The following is a 16,322-nucleotide window of genomic DNA, read 5'->3' on the forward strand; positions in this document are numbered from 1 at the left end:
TGTAAAAGGGTTTTCCAATAACAGGTGTTATTGTTGAATGGATTGCGCTATCGAGAGATGATTAACGATTTTTATGGCCGGAATTGGGCGGTATTGATCTGGGCAACGTTTATTTCCAACAAGACGGCACTACGTGCCACACAAGCAACGAAACCATTGATCTTTTACGGGAAAAGTTTCCGGACCGTGTTATCACAATTGGCCACCGAGATCTTGTGATTTAGCACTTTGTGACTTTTTTCTTTGGGGCCACGTGAAAGAGAAGGTCCACGCCAACAGCTCAGGGTCGATTCCAGACCTCAAAGATGGAATGAGGCTATCGAGGACATAGGGCAGCCACTTTGCAATTCGGTTATGGAAAATTTCATGAAAAGAATATTGCCCTGTAAGTGTGGTCGTGGTGGTCATTGCCTGAAGGCATACCTTCCTCTTTATAATAAAATAAACATCCGATCATTTATAATTAAAAAAAACATTTTTCTTTATATTATGTATCCAAATAACACTTCTTATGGGAAACCTCTTTATATACAGAGTTGCCCATATTCGACTGACCCATCTGGCAACCCTGTATCTTTTGACAGAGACGAGAGATCGCTTAATGACATATCGCGTTGGAAGCGACAGTCCGAGAAGATTTTTACCATGGAACAGTACATGCTACGCGAGCGCTCCCAAATTGTTGAAATTTACATTCAACAAACGAAGTCAAAAGAAGAAGAACAAAATCATCATGTCCGATACCTCTTTACGAAGAAAAAGTCACTGCCCATTATTTGCTGTTTTTGTTTTTTTCATTCATTTACATGTTTATTTCCATTCAGTTGCTGTATTGGTCAAGTGAGCTGTTGGCCAGTTTGAGGATATATAAGACGCTGAGTGTTAGGAAGCGGCCTTTCAACCGTGGCCGTTGCAAGCTAACGGAAGTGTTTTGTCCGAAATTGAAGTGCGTCATTGAAATATTACGAAAAAAACTGTTCCTGGAAACTGGAAATTTTGCTAATAATAATTACATGCCGGTGCATTTCACCAGAATATTTGTGCTTCCATGAGATCTCCAAACGGGAGTTGAAGTTGAAAATGCGTTATAAGTTGCAATGCTCATTAATTTTTCTGTGTAAGTGTCAAAAATTGTGTTGTGAGTTGATAAAAAAAAGAAAAAAAAAAGAAATCAAATACGCTTGCTGAAGTTTCTCACGGTCTTTACTTACATGTAGAAGATTGACAAAATGCCTCAATCGTATATAACACCCTGAAAAATTACTAGCTGGCAACAAAAAAAAAAATCAAGTACGCTGCAGTTCCATCAGTTCAAGGAAAGAAGTAATCTTGCTAGATCTTCTTAATTCGAGAGTACCCATTGGCTTAGCTCATTTGCGACATCTGGAGTTCTCTAAGGCTTTCTGAACGAGATATTAAAATGGTGACTGCGGTGGTCAAAGGAGAGTTTACTTCAACTGGTTGGTATATCCTTGGCTGGGCCAATGATGGGCTAACGTTCAAGGGCGTGGAAAAGGAGGTGTTTAAATTGTAGCCACTAGCAATTTAATGCCCCTCTAAAGTCCATGCTAGTTGGTTGGTTATAGTGGTAATTCATCTAGTGTTCAACTAGCGTTTCCGCACCATTTTGTTGTCATATCCTCGCTATCAACTTGTTTAACGGTCATTTAGAGCATGACTATATCCAGTCTGCACGGTTTAAGAACCTTATTAGGTTGTTGACTTTTAAGCCAGGCAATTGTTCGACACTCTCGGACTGTAGTTTACCCAGGGTTGACATTCTCTCGTTCCATAAGGCAGGGCATTCAAAGAAGAAATGGAAAACCGTTTTCTTTTTCTCTGGTTGTTTACAAATGTCTCAGTGTGCGTTGTGAGGGCTCATTTTGGCTGCTTGTTCGCCGATAGACCAAAAGCCAGTTGTGACTGCCGTGAGGCGCCAGGCGTCCCGTTGTTTCATAGGATTCCTGTCAACTAACAACTATTTTTTTTGAGCCCGATAGTTGTTTTCATAGCCACAAACCCTCTGTAATATAGAATATTAAGTTAAAGTTATTGATGCCCGTTAAAACTGAGCTGAAAATACTTCGCACGATCTAGAAGGATGAAAAAACTCCCAACTATTATGAAAGGCCAAGTTCACTAAGAACGCAGTGTTTTCTAAAGATAATAAAATAATTCAATAATAAAATAATTTTGTGAGGGACATTAACTTGAGATAAGAGAACACCCGATACGATACACTTTCAGGAAGTAGTTATTTGATCATCGAGTTTAAAGTTTGTTCTATTGACTCGGTCGAGACCTCTACAGGTATATAGCACTCTTTCTCCTTCCGGTTGAAACTAAACTTACTTCCATTCAATGTGGGACAACGCGAGTCAGAGGAGCGGCGAGCTACTAAAGCTTGTGCAACATAACGTCTTTATTCAAGACCCAGTTGCAAAAGGAGACCTGAGGCCGCATCTGATGCCAAGCAAAGACTGACTGGACCTCTGTGCCGCGTGGTCTCACTAATTACACCGATACTGCAGGTAATAAAAATTTGGGAGCGCGCCAGTGGTTTCTTTCTCTGTGCTGTTTTAAAATTTCCATGGTCAAGTTTAGACAAGATTTCTTACAGGAGACATTATTTTGCATTGTCCTAGTGTACAAATGTTCCAACGGGGACAAATTTCCTCTACAGAAATTGTCAAAAGGAAAAAAATTGGGTGTTGGTTTCACACTTCTTTGCCAATATTTACGGATGTAGTCGAAGCGAATCATCCAACGGAGAAATATAATAAAGTATACTTACTCAATTTCCTCGGGTGTGGTACAGTAGTTTGATAATTTTTAGCACTTGGACTTCTTTCTAGCACTCATAGAGACAGTAAAGTAAAACATTTTCTCATATACGCCGGCTCAACCGAATATATCTGCCCCTAGTGCTGTTTTTTTTAATTTTTTAACTTCTTTCCGTTAACTTCACCGTTATTATCATCCCTCAACAGGCATCTTCATTATTTTTACGCATACACCGATGACGACACGGGCCTTGCGCTCAACCAAACTAAATACGCTGATCGATGCTCTATGACATGGACGAGCTGGGGCCATTTGAAAGTAAGCGCTCGATGCCATGCGATTCATGTGGGAATGAGTGTACGAGTGCATGTGGCACGAAAAATTTTCCTTAAGTTTCCATACTAAATTTATTAAATACTATCAACCCGCCCAGCTTCGCACGGGTATAAAATATATACCCTATGTCACTCACTGAAAAAATGATTAAAATCGATCCAGTAGTTTTGGGTTATTCATTACTGGCCGTGGCCCGCACGCGTTAAATTTGGAGTAAAACAATTCCCCTTTCTTTATAGCATGAAGATTTCCTGCTATCTTTGGGATATCTAAATTCATACCCTACATTTTTGCATATTAACTTTTTGCATTTTTACATATGTATTTATTTTATTTTTATAACAATTACTATATTACAGAATGTCTTTATATACAACGTTCATAGCCTTCTTGTCATTAGATAATACAAACATGTTTTCTCTAGAGGTTACTCTTGAAAGAGCGACATACAGTTGGCCATGTGAAAAACAGTCAAAACTTAAATCTAAGCCTGCAACGTTGAAGGTTTGACCCTGAGATTTATTAATGGTCATTGCAAAAGATGTCTTTACCGGAAATTGTAAGCGTTTAATTTGGAATGGTAGATCCGATGGTATCAGAGGGATTCGGGGAATCAATACATCTTCTCCGGTACCACATCCTGTGAGTATTGTGCACTCTATTATGAAAGTTTTCAGTGATTTTACCAGCAAACGCGTGCCATTGCAAAGTTTAGGTGGACTTAGGTTTCTTAATAAAATAACAGGACAACCTATTTTCAGCTCCATTTTGTGAGGAGGGAGTCCAGACGGGTTCAAAGAATTTAAAAATTCTGTAGGAAATTGAACAGCTTCTTCCAAATCGAGAACAGTATCGACCGAGTAGTATATTTTCGTCGGCGCATCAATCTTTGAAATAATCAAGTTATTTACTTTATCTACTTGTTCGTTAGTTGGTGACAGAATAGCTCTTTCTTTAAACCAAGATATTGTCTTATAACTTATGTTATCAATGTCAGGATAGACATTGTTGACTAACTCTTGGATGTTGTTTATCAAAACACAAAGGTTTTCTAGGTTAATCCTTCCCTCACTTTGTGTTAATTCTCTATTCCCAACTTTTAGCAGCATCTCTGGAAATAGCCTGTTCTCACGTGAAGATGACGAAACCCTCATATTAGTTTTAAGATCTAATTTATTGACATGCGACCAAAGGTGGGACCTTTTTAGCGAAGCATTTATTTCGTCAGCACGTGTTCCTCGAGTCACAACTGGTAGGATTTGACGGAAATCTCCTGAGAACAGAATTGTACATCCACCCATAGGTGCATTTTTGTTGCGCAAATCGCGCATAGTCCTATCCAGTGCTTCCACAGACGTCTTGTTTGACATGGTAGCTTCGTCCCAGACTATTAATGAACAGTGACGCATCAATTTTCCTGTATTGCTCTGTCTAGAAACACTACAGACGCTGTTATCATCATCGGTGGCGATTTTCAGCGGGAGCTTGAATGTAGAGTGTGCGGTTCGGCCTCCTGCCAAAAGAGTAGCGGCAATGCCGGATGACGCAACAGCTAACGCAATTTTTCCGGTAGATCTCACTTTTTTTAAAAGCAGATTGATTAAAAATGTTTTTCCTGTGCCTCCTGAGGCATCAAGGAAAAACAATTTCCCTTCATTGTTATCAATTGTTGATAGTAATGCAGTGAATACTTTTTTCTGATCGATGTTTAATCGTGGCTCATCTTGAGCTATACTTTGTAAAAGTCTTGTTTGATCGTATGATGTTTCTCTTGTGTATTCGGCACTGTTAGTTAAATCATAGTTAGTAGTATTAGCTGGCATCGGCAGCCCAAAATCCTTTATCGTTTTACCCGAAAGTAATTGCACTATTTTGTTTAATTCAAATAATCCTTCGTCAAATATGTTTTGGTCATATTGTACATCAACAGAGTTTGACTCTTGCCGTCGCCGAATCAGAATATCACTGGCCATATTTTCTTGAAATTTATTCCATAGACTAACAGAATCAGTTACTTGACAAAACACTACAATGACGGCAAATAAATATTTTAATGATGTAGCTGAACTACAAACAGCTGCTTCTGATAATGTATTTTCCCAGTGAGAATCGTCTTCCAAGAGCCCCATAGCTTTGCATGCTGCTTGATAAGTATTGTAAACAACACCTTGTAAAGTTCTTAGGTGAGCAAAGGATGTCGGGCTTTTACAATATGAAGTAACATTCTCAGATAAAAGCATTCGCTGTTGTTGGGATGAATCACATAGACTCTGCCAAGAGCATCCGTTTTTTTTACTCCGGGGAAACCATCAACCGCAGTACCTTGTTTTCGCCGTTGAAAAGCTTTAGACCTCTGGTTCCATGTATAGTTACTTGGAACTCTGTCATATGTCAGTGTTTTCGCGAAATCATCTTGAGCACATAACTTGAAGAATGCTGTCAATGTTGTGTCCGGCGGGTTATTGATAACTTCTTGTATATTGTTCTCAGTGAAATATACCCTTTGTCCATTTTCTAAATGAACTGCAAGGTGGACAATTGTGGGAGACCGGTCGTGCACTTCGAATGATAAAATCCTCCATACAGCTTCAGAGCTGCAGATGTAACGTCCAGACTGATATATTTCCACTTCATTTGGTGATTGTATGCTGAAAGTGGCTTGATCACTGCCTTTATTAATGTACTTAGTAACATATTGGATTGACTTTATTGAATTGCACAACTCCACGTTGATGTGGGCATCAAAAATTTTCAAAAGGAGCGGATTATAGGGAACGATCCATCGGTTATCAATATCAATGTTTCGGACGGTAGCAATTTGCCCATCCCCTTCTGGCGATCGTCGACGATATTTGGGGTATCCATCATCGCTAGTAATTGTTTGAGTTTGGAACGACTTCGGAAATTTTTTGCTGCATTTAGAATTTCGCATGCATGGAGAATTCGGGTTTAAAGTCCCGCAAGGGCCGTGTACCATATGTTTCTTTACGATTTCGTATAGGATAGGATCTTCATCTTTATCCGGTAATTCAGCTGAAATAACCCTGTCAATTTGGTTTGGTCTAATTTTGTTCACTAACCACACCAGCAGGTGCACATGTAGCAAGCCACGCTTCTGCCATTCTATTTTGTACATATGACAGTGCGGCGGACCGAATATATGAGACTTGTTAATGAGGTGCAGAATTTTCTGTACTTTTAAATGGAAGACTCTGTTAACTATATCGTACCTGTCTTGTGGTGAATTGGTGTTAATATTTCTCTGATTTCCGACCAATTTGGGTTACATGTTGCAGTTATAAATAAATCAGGTTTGCCGTACTTTCTGACGTAAGCCATGGCGTCTTGCGATTTTTCGTGTAAATATCGAGGTCCACCTGTGAATGATGAAGGTAGTATAACCAACTGCCCAATGCCGTTGTGGTGTTCATTCGCCTGTAAAGCATCCTTTTCGGCTCTCAATTTAGTTTGATTATTACGGATGTAGGCCAATCTCTCAGGTTCAATTTTAGCATATTGATCTACCAAGTACTGGTTTGTTAACATTCCATATCTAAGCAAAGTGTTGAAATCATTACGTCTTGTCATTATATGGTAGCAATAGTAGTTCATACATGACACTGTTTTACGCAGAGGTGTACCACCGACTGGGTCAACTTGAGAAATATTAATAGCATAACCATTTTCTCCACGACATAACATCAAAGGATATTGTAAGCTGTCATAAGATTTGTGTAACTCTGTAATTTTTTGTTAATTATCATCACGACTATGCAATACAATATCTCTTTTGTCAAATTGCTGTCCGGCTATCACCACTGCTACTTCACTCGTGGAAGGCGCATTGTATCGTCCTCTGTGTTCTCCAACAGGAACTTTATTTGCATGGATTACGACATTAAAGTCAGGAGTATCTGCTGGAACACTCTCAATCGCAGTTTTGAAAGACTGTATGTAGCAATTATGAGAATGTAACATATCTTGGAGAGATCTAATCAAATCTCTATCAATTGGCCGTGCAACACTTGAACACCTCGTAGATGCTTGTGTATTTGGATCTGCAATAAAATATATTTGCAGGAATTTGTGATCATTGGGTCGAAGTGGTAGCAAGCTCCCAGCTAAGTGGTATACTTGCCCTTGAATTTTAAATGTAGGCATAAAGCCACGCTCAACGACTTGCTTACTCTTAAAAGAGGTCATTTGAAATGCGTTATTGTAATGGCGTATATAGCGCATGATTAGATTTCTGATGATCACCCGTAAGGAGAGAGTGAAGTGGTTCAGGTGGAGGTAGAATTTCTTCTAATTTGACTTTTCCTTGTAAACAACACATACCTTTCGATTCGTCCTTGAATTTCAATGCGAAGCAATGTTCACACACTACTGACATAGTACCTATTGATACTATTCGATCGTCCTTGTAAGAAATCGAAGGATCATAATTCATGGCCGAATTTTCTTTACTCACCCATGAATTAGTAACTCGTGCTGACAATTCTCTGGCTCTCTTTATTCGATGTCTGTCCTTATCTCGGGTGCGGCGAAGCTCACGCTCTCTTGAAGATTCTCTCTCTCTCTCTGAGCTCTATATCTATCCCGAAGCTGACTGAGTCGAGCCTCACGCTCTGCTGACGATTCTCTGTCCCTCTGAACCGTATGCCTATCTCGATCCCGGCTGCAACGAGCCTGACGCTCTACTGAAGATTCCCTCTCTCTCTCAGCTCTATATCTATCCCGAATCTGACTGCGGCGAGCCTCACGTTCCGTTGACGATTCTTCATCTCTTACTGAACGTAGTCTTCTGGCATCCACTGTACTACGACCTATGTTCGAACGGCGACGCCTTCCAGCCATGACTTTATAATTTCTGTGAAAATTTACTCAGTTCTATATGTATGATTACCTATCCACAAATTGTCATATTATTAGTATGTGCCGCAGTTAAAAATATGTAAATACTTACCATTTAGAAACAAAAGATAATCACTTCGAAAATAAGCTATTAGTTGTCTTATGGAATCGATAGCAAACTTAACGCGCTCCGTATTCAAAAACTGTATTTTAATTATTATTCCAGTCAAAAGAGACAAAAAAAAAAAACAGCCAACTAAGTAATTTTAGGAGTATGCGAGTTTATGGTTTTATTATACAAATTCTGTAGGAAAATGAACAGCTTCTTCCAAATCGAGAACAGTATCGACCGAGTAGTATATTTTCGTCGGCGCATCAATCTTTGAAATAATCAAGTTATTTACTTTATCTACTTGTTCGTTAGTTGGTGACAGAATAGCTCTTTCTTTAAACCAAGATATTGTCTTATAACTTATGTTATCAATGTCAGGATAGACATTGTTGACTAACTCTTGGATGTTGTTTATCAAAACACAAAGGTTTTCTAGGTTCATCCTTCCCTCACTTTGTGTTAATTCTCCATTGCCAACTTTTAGCAGCATCTCTGGAAATAGCCTGTTCTCACGTGAAGATGACGAAACCCTCATATTAGTTTTAAGATCTAATTTATTGACATGCGACCAAAGGTGGGACCTTTTTAGCGAAGCATTTATTTCGTCAGCACGTGTTCCTCGAGTCACAACTGGTAGGATTTGACGGAAATCTCCTGAAAACAGAATTGTACATCCACCCATAGGTGCATTTTTGTTGCGCAAATCGCGCATTGTCCTATCCAGTGCTTCCACAGACGTCTTGTTTGACATGGTAGCTTCGTCCCAGACTATTAATGAACAGTGACGCATCAATTTTCCTGTATTGCTCTGTCTAGAAACACTACAGACGCTGTTATCATCATCGGTGGCGATTTTCAGCGGGGGCTTGATTGTAGAGTGTGTGGTTCGGCCTCTTTCCAAAAGAGTCAAGAAAGTTCCATTTTAATTGGTTGATTCGTTTATGATTTATGGCCGTGAAAACAAAAAATTTATGTTTTTTGCCACATTTTGACCGATTGCCACGCCCCCTTTATACATTTCTTCACATTATATAGATATAAACCTTCCTCTTCAATCAATCTATCTTTAAAGAGACACCGCATCAAAATCCGTTGCGTAGTTTTAAAGATTTAAGCGTATAAGGGGACATAGGGACAGAAAAAGCGACTTTGTTTTATAATATGTAATGATTTCATTTATATATTTCTGTACACATAACAATCCCTAAATTTCTCAGCACCTGTTGCTTCAATTATCTGCGCAAACGAAATAACCCAAATGTCATGAAATCCTTCAGCAATAAGCGTCTCATCGATTTCATACTCCTACAAGGACGTGCCGTAATGCACACCTTGGACGAGCACCACCGCAGTGGTAACGTTGGCGATGATGAAAGGGAGGAAAGCAGTGGTGGTGGAAGTTCCGGTATTGTCGGGGATGAGAAGACCTTTGCAGACATTGGCAATGGTCATCGAATTAGAAGCGCTCATTTTCATCACAGAATCGTGTAAGAGGCACATCAGCGGTGAAGTTTCGCACATTTCCAGTTTGGGAGTGTGAACCTTTTCTTTGGATGTTTAAGTTCTAGTTATAACTGGAAAGTTACAAAGTTCTGTTGCATAAAAAATATGTTTGCGGTTTGAACTGTTGTTTTTATAATGAACTAGCGAAAACCCGCCCGTTCCGCTGGTCGTCTTTAAAAAAATCTAGATTAATTAATTTAATTAAGCCGAAAAATACTGTGTGTATTTTATAAAAATTCTCGCGCATGAATAGTAATGAAAGAAGTTTTAAATAGTAGTAGCAATTAAAAAACGTTTGATGTGATTTACTTTATTACTTTTTTTATTGTAATGCTTTTGGTATACAATATTCTTCGTTTTTCCATGCGTTGTTGAATAAATGAACAATACTGATGGCTTACCAACTCTTGAGCATGAAACATAAAGTTGGCCATGAGAAAAACATGGGTATTCTAAATCAATACCACAAATTGATAAAGTTTGGCCTTGTGACTTATTAATAGTAATCGCGAATGCAAGACGAGCAGGAAATTGAAGACGTTTGAATGCAAACGGCATATCCGATGGTATCATTGGTATTCGCGGTATTAAAACGTCTTCACCAGAGTATTTTCCATTCAAAATTGTTGCTTCAACGTTATTCATCAATCTCTTAACTGTTAATCGAGTGCCATTACATAGTGGTGGTTGATTTATGTTTCTCAACATAATAATCGGTGCTCCTATTTTCAAGTTTAGTATGTGTGGCGGTAATCCAGGTAAATCAAGGGAGTTCAAAAATTCAGTGGGATAATTTACAATATTATCTTGATTTGTAACAGTGTCAACGAATCGATATGTTTGTTCTGGACTTGGTATGTTAGCCAAAATAGCCGCATTCATTTCATTCACATCTTTATTTTTGGCGGCCATGATGGCTCGTTCACTAAGCCAATCATGATTTTTGTAATTTTGAGGCAAATTTGGGAAAATACTTTGAATTAACTGTTCTTTCGTTTGACTTATTTGACAAAAGTTTGGTTGTAAAGTTATTAAGCCAGTTAAATTATCGACAGGAACTTTGCCATTTCCAATATCCAATAATTGCTGTGAAAATTCAGCAGCTGATGGATCATTTTGCACTAGAACACGTACATTTGTAGTTAGTTTGAGTGTTTGAACATGTCTCCACAAATATGATGATTTAAAACTTGCAGCCAATTCATCTGCTACAGTTGCTCGAGGAGTAACAGGCAGTGTTTGTCTAAAATCACCTGCCAGCAGCACTAAGGTACGACAAAACCTTTCATTTTTACTACGTAAATCTCGTAATGTCCTATCAAGCGCTTCCAGTGACTTTTTATGTGCCATCGTGTACTCATCCCATACAATTACGTGTGCGAAAAAGCGGAGAAGGAGAAGAGAACTGTTCTATTCCCCCCGCTTTAACCCAGCTATGTGTTCAGGTGCAAATGACTTTTTTGCGTGAAGTCTGATATAAAATAAGTTCTATTTACTCTTCTTAAATTTATATAAACTTTTCCAGGCGAAGTAAAAAAACTGACATATGTTTGCTTCAACCGTATATTTGTGAGTACACAGATAATACGTAGATATATGAATGATATAGGTAATATCTCATATTAGCATAACCTTTCTGCAAAAAATTAAGGAAACGATCACCAATCACACCGGCAATGATACAATGAATTTTTCACTATAACTGACTTCAGATTAACGTTTAGATAATAAGCGTATATGTAACATTTTAAAATTTGTTTACAATTTTTTTTTAATTGTTAATAATAAGTGGTCTTCCTCTTCCTCTTCCTCTTCCTGTAGCTATTCCTTTTCCTCTTCCATCTCCAGCTCCATCTCCTTTCTTTATCCAGGAAACGGGCAGTAAAAATTACTTCACTTAAAAGCTTTCATCAACAGCTTCCATCTGATACCCATATTGTACAAACACATCCAAGGGTACCTTGGTCCACCTTTTCGGCTATATCTCGAGACCCTGGTAACTCAGAGATCTAAAAAATACTCTGTATTAAAGCACTCATCAGTAGCTTTGATTTGATACCCACAATGTAAAAACACATCCTAGGGTTACCCGGGTCCTCGTTTTGGCTTTCGGCAGCGCCACCTGGTGGTGAGTGGAATCCATAAACATATTATACTAACCTTCACCGTGGAAAAATATATATATATACCAAATTTCATAATAATCGGTCCAGACACACACGACCAAAATGTATTCAATTCTAATGAATGCTATGTGCGGTACAAAAAATACGTGCGGCAAATAGCAAAAACACACTCACTTAACTGGCGCACCGCACACACACGCGTTATCGGATTTCAACCAAACTTCACAAAAACCTTTGCCAAAGCAACACCAACAATGTGTGAAACTTTCATTGTTTTCCTTACACGCGTTTACCGGAGACAAATGCACACTTTTTTTCGGCTTAATTTTTATATAATATATAGAGATAAATAGCAATTGCTTTCTAAAAAGCTTAAAAAGCCAGAAAAATGCATTTCCTTATTATTTTAAAGGGTGGTCCAACTGCGAATTTCTTAAGAAGAAGACACTACAGATTTCCTTAGAAAGAGCAAACATTTCATTATTCATGTGTAGTTCCTTGAGTGCAGGTGGCTTTACAGTAGCCTGTCTGTGTTGTCAATATCGCTCTTACTAAAACATTTACCTTTCGAAAATGACGCGTACACTTTTGTTAGGTGTTTGGCCAAGCTCCTCTTCTTTGTGGCACGAATCTTGATATCTTTCCACAAAAAGAGATATCTACAGTTTTAAATCGACTACGAATGGCAAATGGAGGTTTGCCAGTGCCTGCCGAGAGGCGATCGCTGTTAGAAAAAACTTGTTCCTTTTGCTGTTTCATATATGGAGATTCGAAACTACGCATTCCCGAATGGTAATCACACACCAATCCATTCGGTTTTGAAAAGGTAAACTCCATCGTTTGGTACAAGTATCTATATCAGAACTGTGCATATCTGTCTAATGTTCTTGGAACACCCTAGAGAAGGAGGACTGGTTGGGAGCTCGGCAATGTCTAATATGCACATCTCAAAATATACATACCTCAATGATGACGTTATCAAATGCTTGATTTTTCTTCAATACGCCCTATAATGTCATAGTTCTAGGAAGGAACTGCTGTGGAGTGAAAATATCTCTTAAGAATTCTAGGTTTCTAATATGGATCCGAGCTGGAGGATGGGGTACATTCTGACCAAAGTTCTTGAAAAGCCCCCTCAATGAGTTCTTATCCAACTATACTTATTTCCGGTGGAGGTTTTCGTAATCGAAATCTGTCTTGTAATGGGCATTTGCGCATTAGTGAGAAAGAAGGTTACGATAAACTGTAAGAACTCTACAAAGGCATAGACATAGAACAGTGTAATCCAATAGCTCCACTGGATAGATCAAGTCGTAAAAATGGTGTCATACTAGTGGTGGCAGAGGTGTAGGCATACCTTCGCTGCGTTGAAAAGTCTAGGTGGAGAAGAGCTTGGGTTTGCTTGGTGTTATTAATTGGCGTCAGCTGGTATGGAAAAACAGAAGCTACTTGTGAACTATTTTTGAACTCGATTAAAAGCAAGACGAAGATGAAGAAAGAAAACTGGAAGTACTTCTTTTTTTCTAAACGTTCTTTTTCTCACTAGCAACAATTTCTTCATTTCTGATTTTGTATCAATTGCTTAGTTTTATTTTCATTTGATTTATTTATTTTTTTATTATTTTTTATGTTGCAGTTCCTTTAAATATTACAATTGTTTTAAATAGCTACTTTGAATTCCCGAAACCGTGTGAGCCTCAAAGAATATTAAAATAAATAAAATAGTGAAGAGAGAGAGAGAGGAATTACTTGAGTACATATTTAGCAGCTTAAAAGAAATTTTAGCGGAGAGAGAAGTTTTGAAAACTTTTAGAGCAAAAGAGAACTGAGACTATAATTACCACAAATATAAAATTCAAATACTTTTCGGACCCACTTTGAAAAATCTTCACTAATTCTCTTAGTACACTCTTCTCACCGCTAAAATTCTTTTCTATATTACATGTCTTTTTTCGATTTTTTTTATTCGATTCTTTTTGTATTTATTTCGTCGTTATTTTTCTCGTTGCAGTTAAACTTGATCGGTTGTTTTGTTATTGCTTGACGTTTTGTTCATTTCATGGCAACCCATATGACACTCATGGGTATCTAAACTAAACTATACTCATGACCTCATCGGTCTACCATAGCCGCGGTATATAGCATCGTAAGTGTAATTTTCCAGTTGCAGCATATTGAACTTATTATTGTACTTTCGGTTCCACAATTGAGTTGCGCATTTAAGCCGCTGATTCGCTGATCTCTGCCGTCGCTTGGGTGCGTACTTCAGATGCCATGTCGTCTTTGCCGCAGGCGAGGCAGGGAATCTTCTCGCGCAGTACTTGCCTGTATTTGGGATGACTGAAGGACGAGCAGAGATGTAGGAAGTATAAAGAAAATAGATTTGTGTAGATTTTTCTATTGATAAAATTAATCTTACCTAAGTCCATAGACAATTGGATTACAGACGGAATTCGCCTTCGCAAACACCGAACCACAAATGGTGCTCAGCGGCGAGAGATTCATTGAACCGAAAACGCCCGCATAGTTGATGATCGTGTAGGGGGTCCAAGCGAGGAACCACAACGATATTGTCACCAGCGCTACCTTTGCCAATTTTATTTCAACCGATTTACCCTTATCCGCTTCGCTGTTACGCAGTGAGGCTACGTTCATTTTCTTAGCTTGATCGCGCATAGCTTTTTCGTGAGCCCAGACGGCCTAATTTGGTGGGAAAATAGAAAGGAATTACATATGCATATGAATACAGGATTTTGGGAGGAAATTAGCAATGAACTAGGTAACGCTAAGATTTTAAGGGCACTGATGTCATTTTGTGAAGATTAGACGCTTCGAATGTTTATTTCTTTCATAGGTTCCGAAAAAGTCGTTTGTTTCATTTTAGTGGTGGCCTGGGACTCTGTGACTGATTTCGCACTTAACAACTCGTTGGCAGACGGACTGGATTCGGCAAAATATTGAGTAGATTTTGTAAAAATATTTTGTGGGCATTATGTAAGACCACTACGGCCAGCGAGTAAGCTGTTCTCCTAACCTAACCCCGCTTAGCTTGAAAAGCCTTACTATAGAAACGAAGTTAGACTTTACTTTGCAGCGAAACATATTTCAGTTGTAATCTAAGCACTGAAAAATTTAAAAAATAATTTTGTACATATTGCATCCCTTTACGTTCTATTCTTTAATCCCTCAAGTTTTTCTTTCCTCGTCCTCACTCACCTTCATAATGTGATAGTACGAGAAGACAATGGTCGTTAATGGTGTGGCGTACACCCACATCGAGTAAACGATTATGTACGAGCGATTGAACCAGTCCTTGGCAAAGTAGTCTGTACCACATGCGGTCATATTTCCCTCAGGTACATAACGATTCCAACCGATCATTGGCAATATGGCCCATGTGCCGCAAATACACCACACAAACACCAAACGTACTACAGCCACTGTTGTGGTGAGTGGCTTACGCGACAAACCCTTCACGATCACACAATACCGATCATAAGCGATCAGAGTCATTGACCAAATTGATACACAACCGAAAAGCGAACCAGCCAAACCGTAGAGTTCGCACAGGAACGGACCCATTATCCAAGTACCGTAGAAGCCATTTAACACGACTGGCGGGAACATGGTGAACATCATCATGAAGTCGGAAAAAGCCAAATTCACCACAAAAATATTAGATGGTGTACGCAATGAACGCGTTGAGGTGAATATATACATGACAATGAAGTTGCCTGACAGCGACATCACACCCAAAACGGTTATAATAAAACCAATGATCTGAAACCAAATCTGATCCATGGGCTGCCATTTGTACCAGTAGGGGTCGACCATGTGGAAAATATCAGCGGGGACACTATCGGCTAGGCTGATGTTGCGCCCATCGCGTAAATACTGGAAACTCGCTTGCGGTACCACTGACAAAGCTTCACTCAAATCCATTGTGTGAGTGATTTCCGGAAGTGGGTGGATAATGTTGGTGTAGTTAAGGCTTTGTCTCGGTACAACGAAAACACACACGAAATAATCTAAGCAATTGCGTCGTTGGCTTGTTGATTAGATAATTTTTAGGAAAATTAGTTTTGAGAAATAGTTGAATTAAAATTATTACGGCGCTCCCATAGCTTCGTAGCAACTTGTTTATGGTTGGCTATTGGAAACGCGCTAACGCCTTTACACCGAAACTTGTCGCACTGCTCTGTGAAGGGTCCATCTATGGGCTATGGCTTTTATAACGAAGCTCTGTGGCAGTTGTGCGCAAGGAAGCCGTTACATTGATCCAATTAGTGCGCGCACAATTTTCGGCGTTCGATTGGCAATGCGCAATTGAAAAGTGGGATTAACGCGTACACACAGGCACACGCACAGATACTCATATGAAAATACATACATACATCCCTACCAGGAAAGTGGATATAAGCATTTGCATTTTGGATTTGTATAGGCTCTAGCGCTAACAGACTTTGGTCAGGCCGCAGGTGAGAAGGTCAAGTTTATGACTGGCAAAGTGTAAGTCATATGTGTATGTGTGTAAGTGCATGTGTAAAAGTATGCATCAGTAGGTTTCGTGCTTATGCTCTGAAGAAAATAAATAAGAAGCGATTGTA

General features: G+C 38.9%; 2 protein-coding genes across 2 annotated transcripts; one reads left to right on the forward strand and one right to left on the reverse strand.

Moving 5' to 3' along the window:
• The first annotated feature begins 806 nt into the window (after positions 1-806).
• Positions 807-9,589, forward strand: LOC129235685 (uncharacterized). Its single transcript, XM_054869670.1, is given in 5 exon segments — positions 807-840; positions 1,034-1,117; positions 2,991-3,066; positions 3,068-3,171; positions 9,303-9,589. Coding segments are annotated over 5 exon segments (573 nt in total). The 3' UTR covers positions 9,578-9,589.
• A 3,686-nt stretch (positions 9,590-13,275) lies between these two features.
• On the reverse strand, positions 13,276-15,903 carry LOC129242822 (opsin Rh6). The gene is made up of 3 exons (XM_054879683.1): positions 14,932-15,903; positions 14,135-14,415; positions 13,276-14,055 (listed from the first exon to the last, which is right to left on the reverse strand). Exons 1-3 carry the CDS (start codon positions 15,655-15,657, stop codon positions 13,935-13,937), a joined length of 1,128 nt encoding a protein of 375 aa, XP_054735658.1. The 5' UTR covers positions 15,658-15,903; the 3' UTR covers positions 13,276-13,934.
• Between the last annotated feature and the right edge of the window lie 419 nt (positions 15,904-16,322).

Source organism: Anastrepha obliqua, chromosome 1 (genome assembly GCF_027943255.1).
Source record: "Anastrepha obliqua isolate idAnaObli1 chromosome 1, idAnaObli1_1.0, whole genome shotgun sequence".
In the NCBI taxonomy this organism is placed as follows: domain Eukaryota; kingdom Metazoa; phylum Arthropoda; class Insecta; order Diptera; family Tephritidae; genus Anastrepha; species Anastrepha obliqua.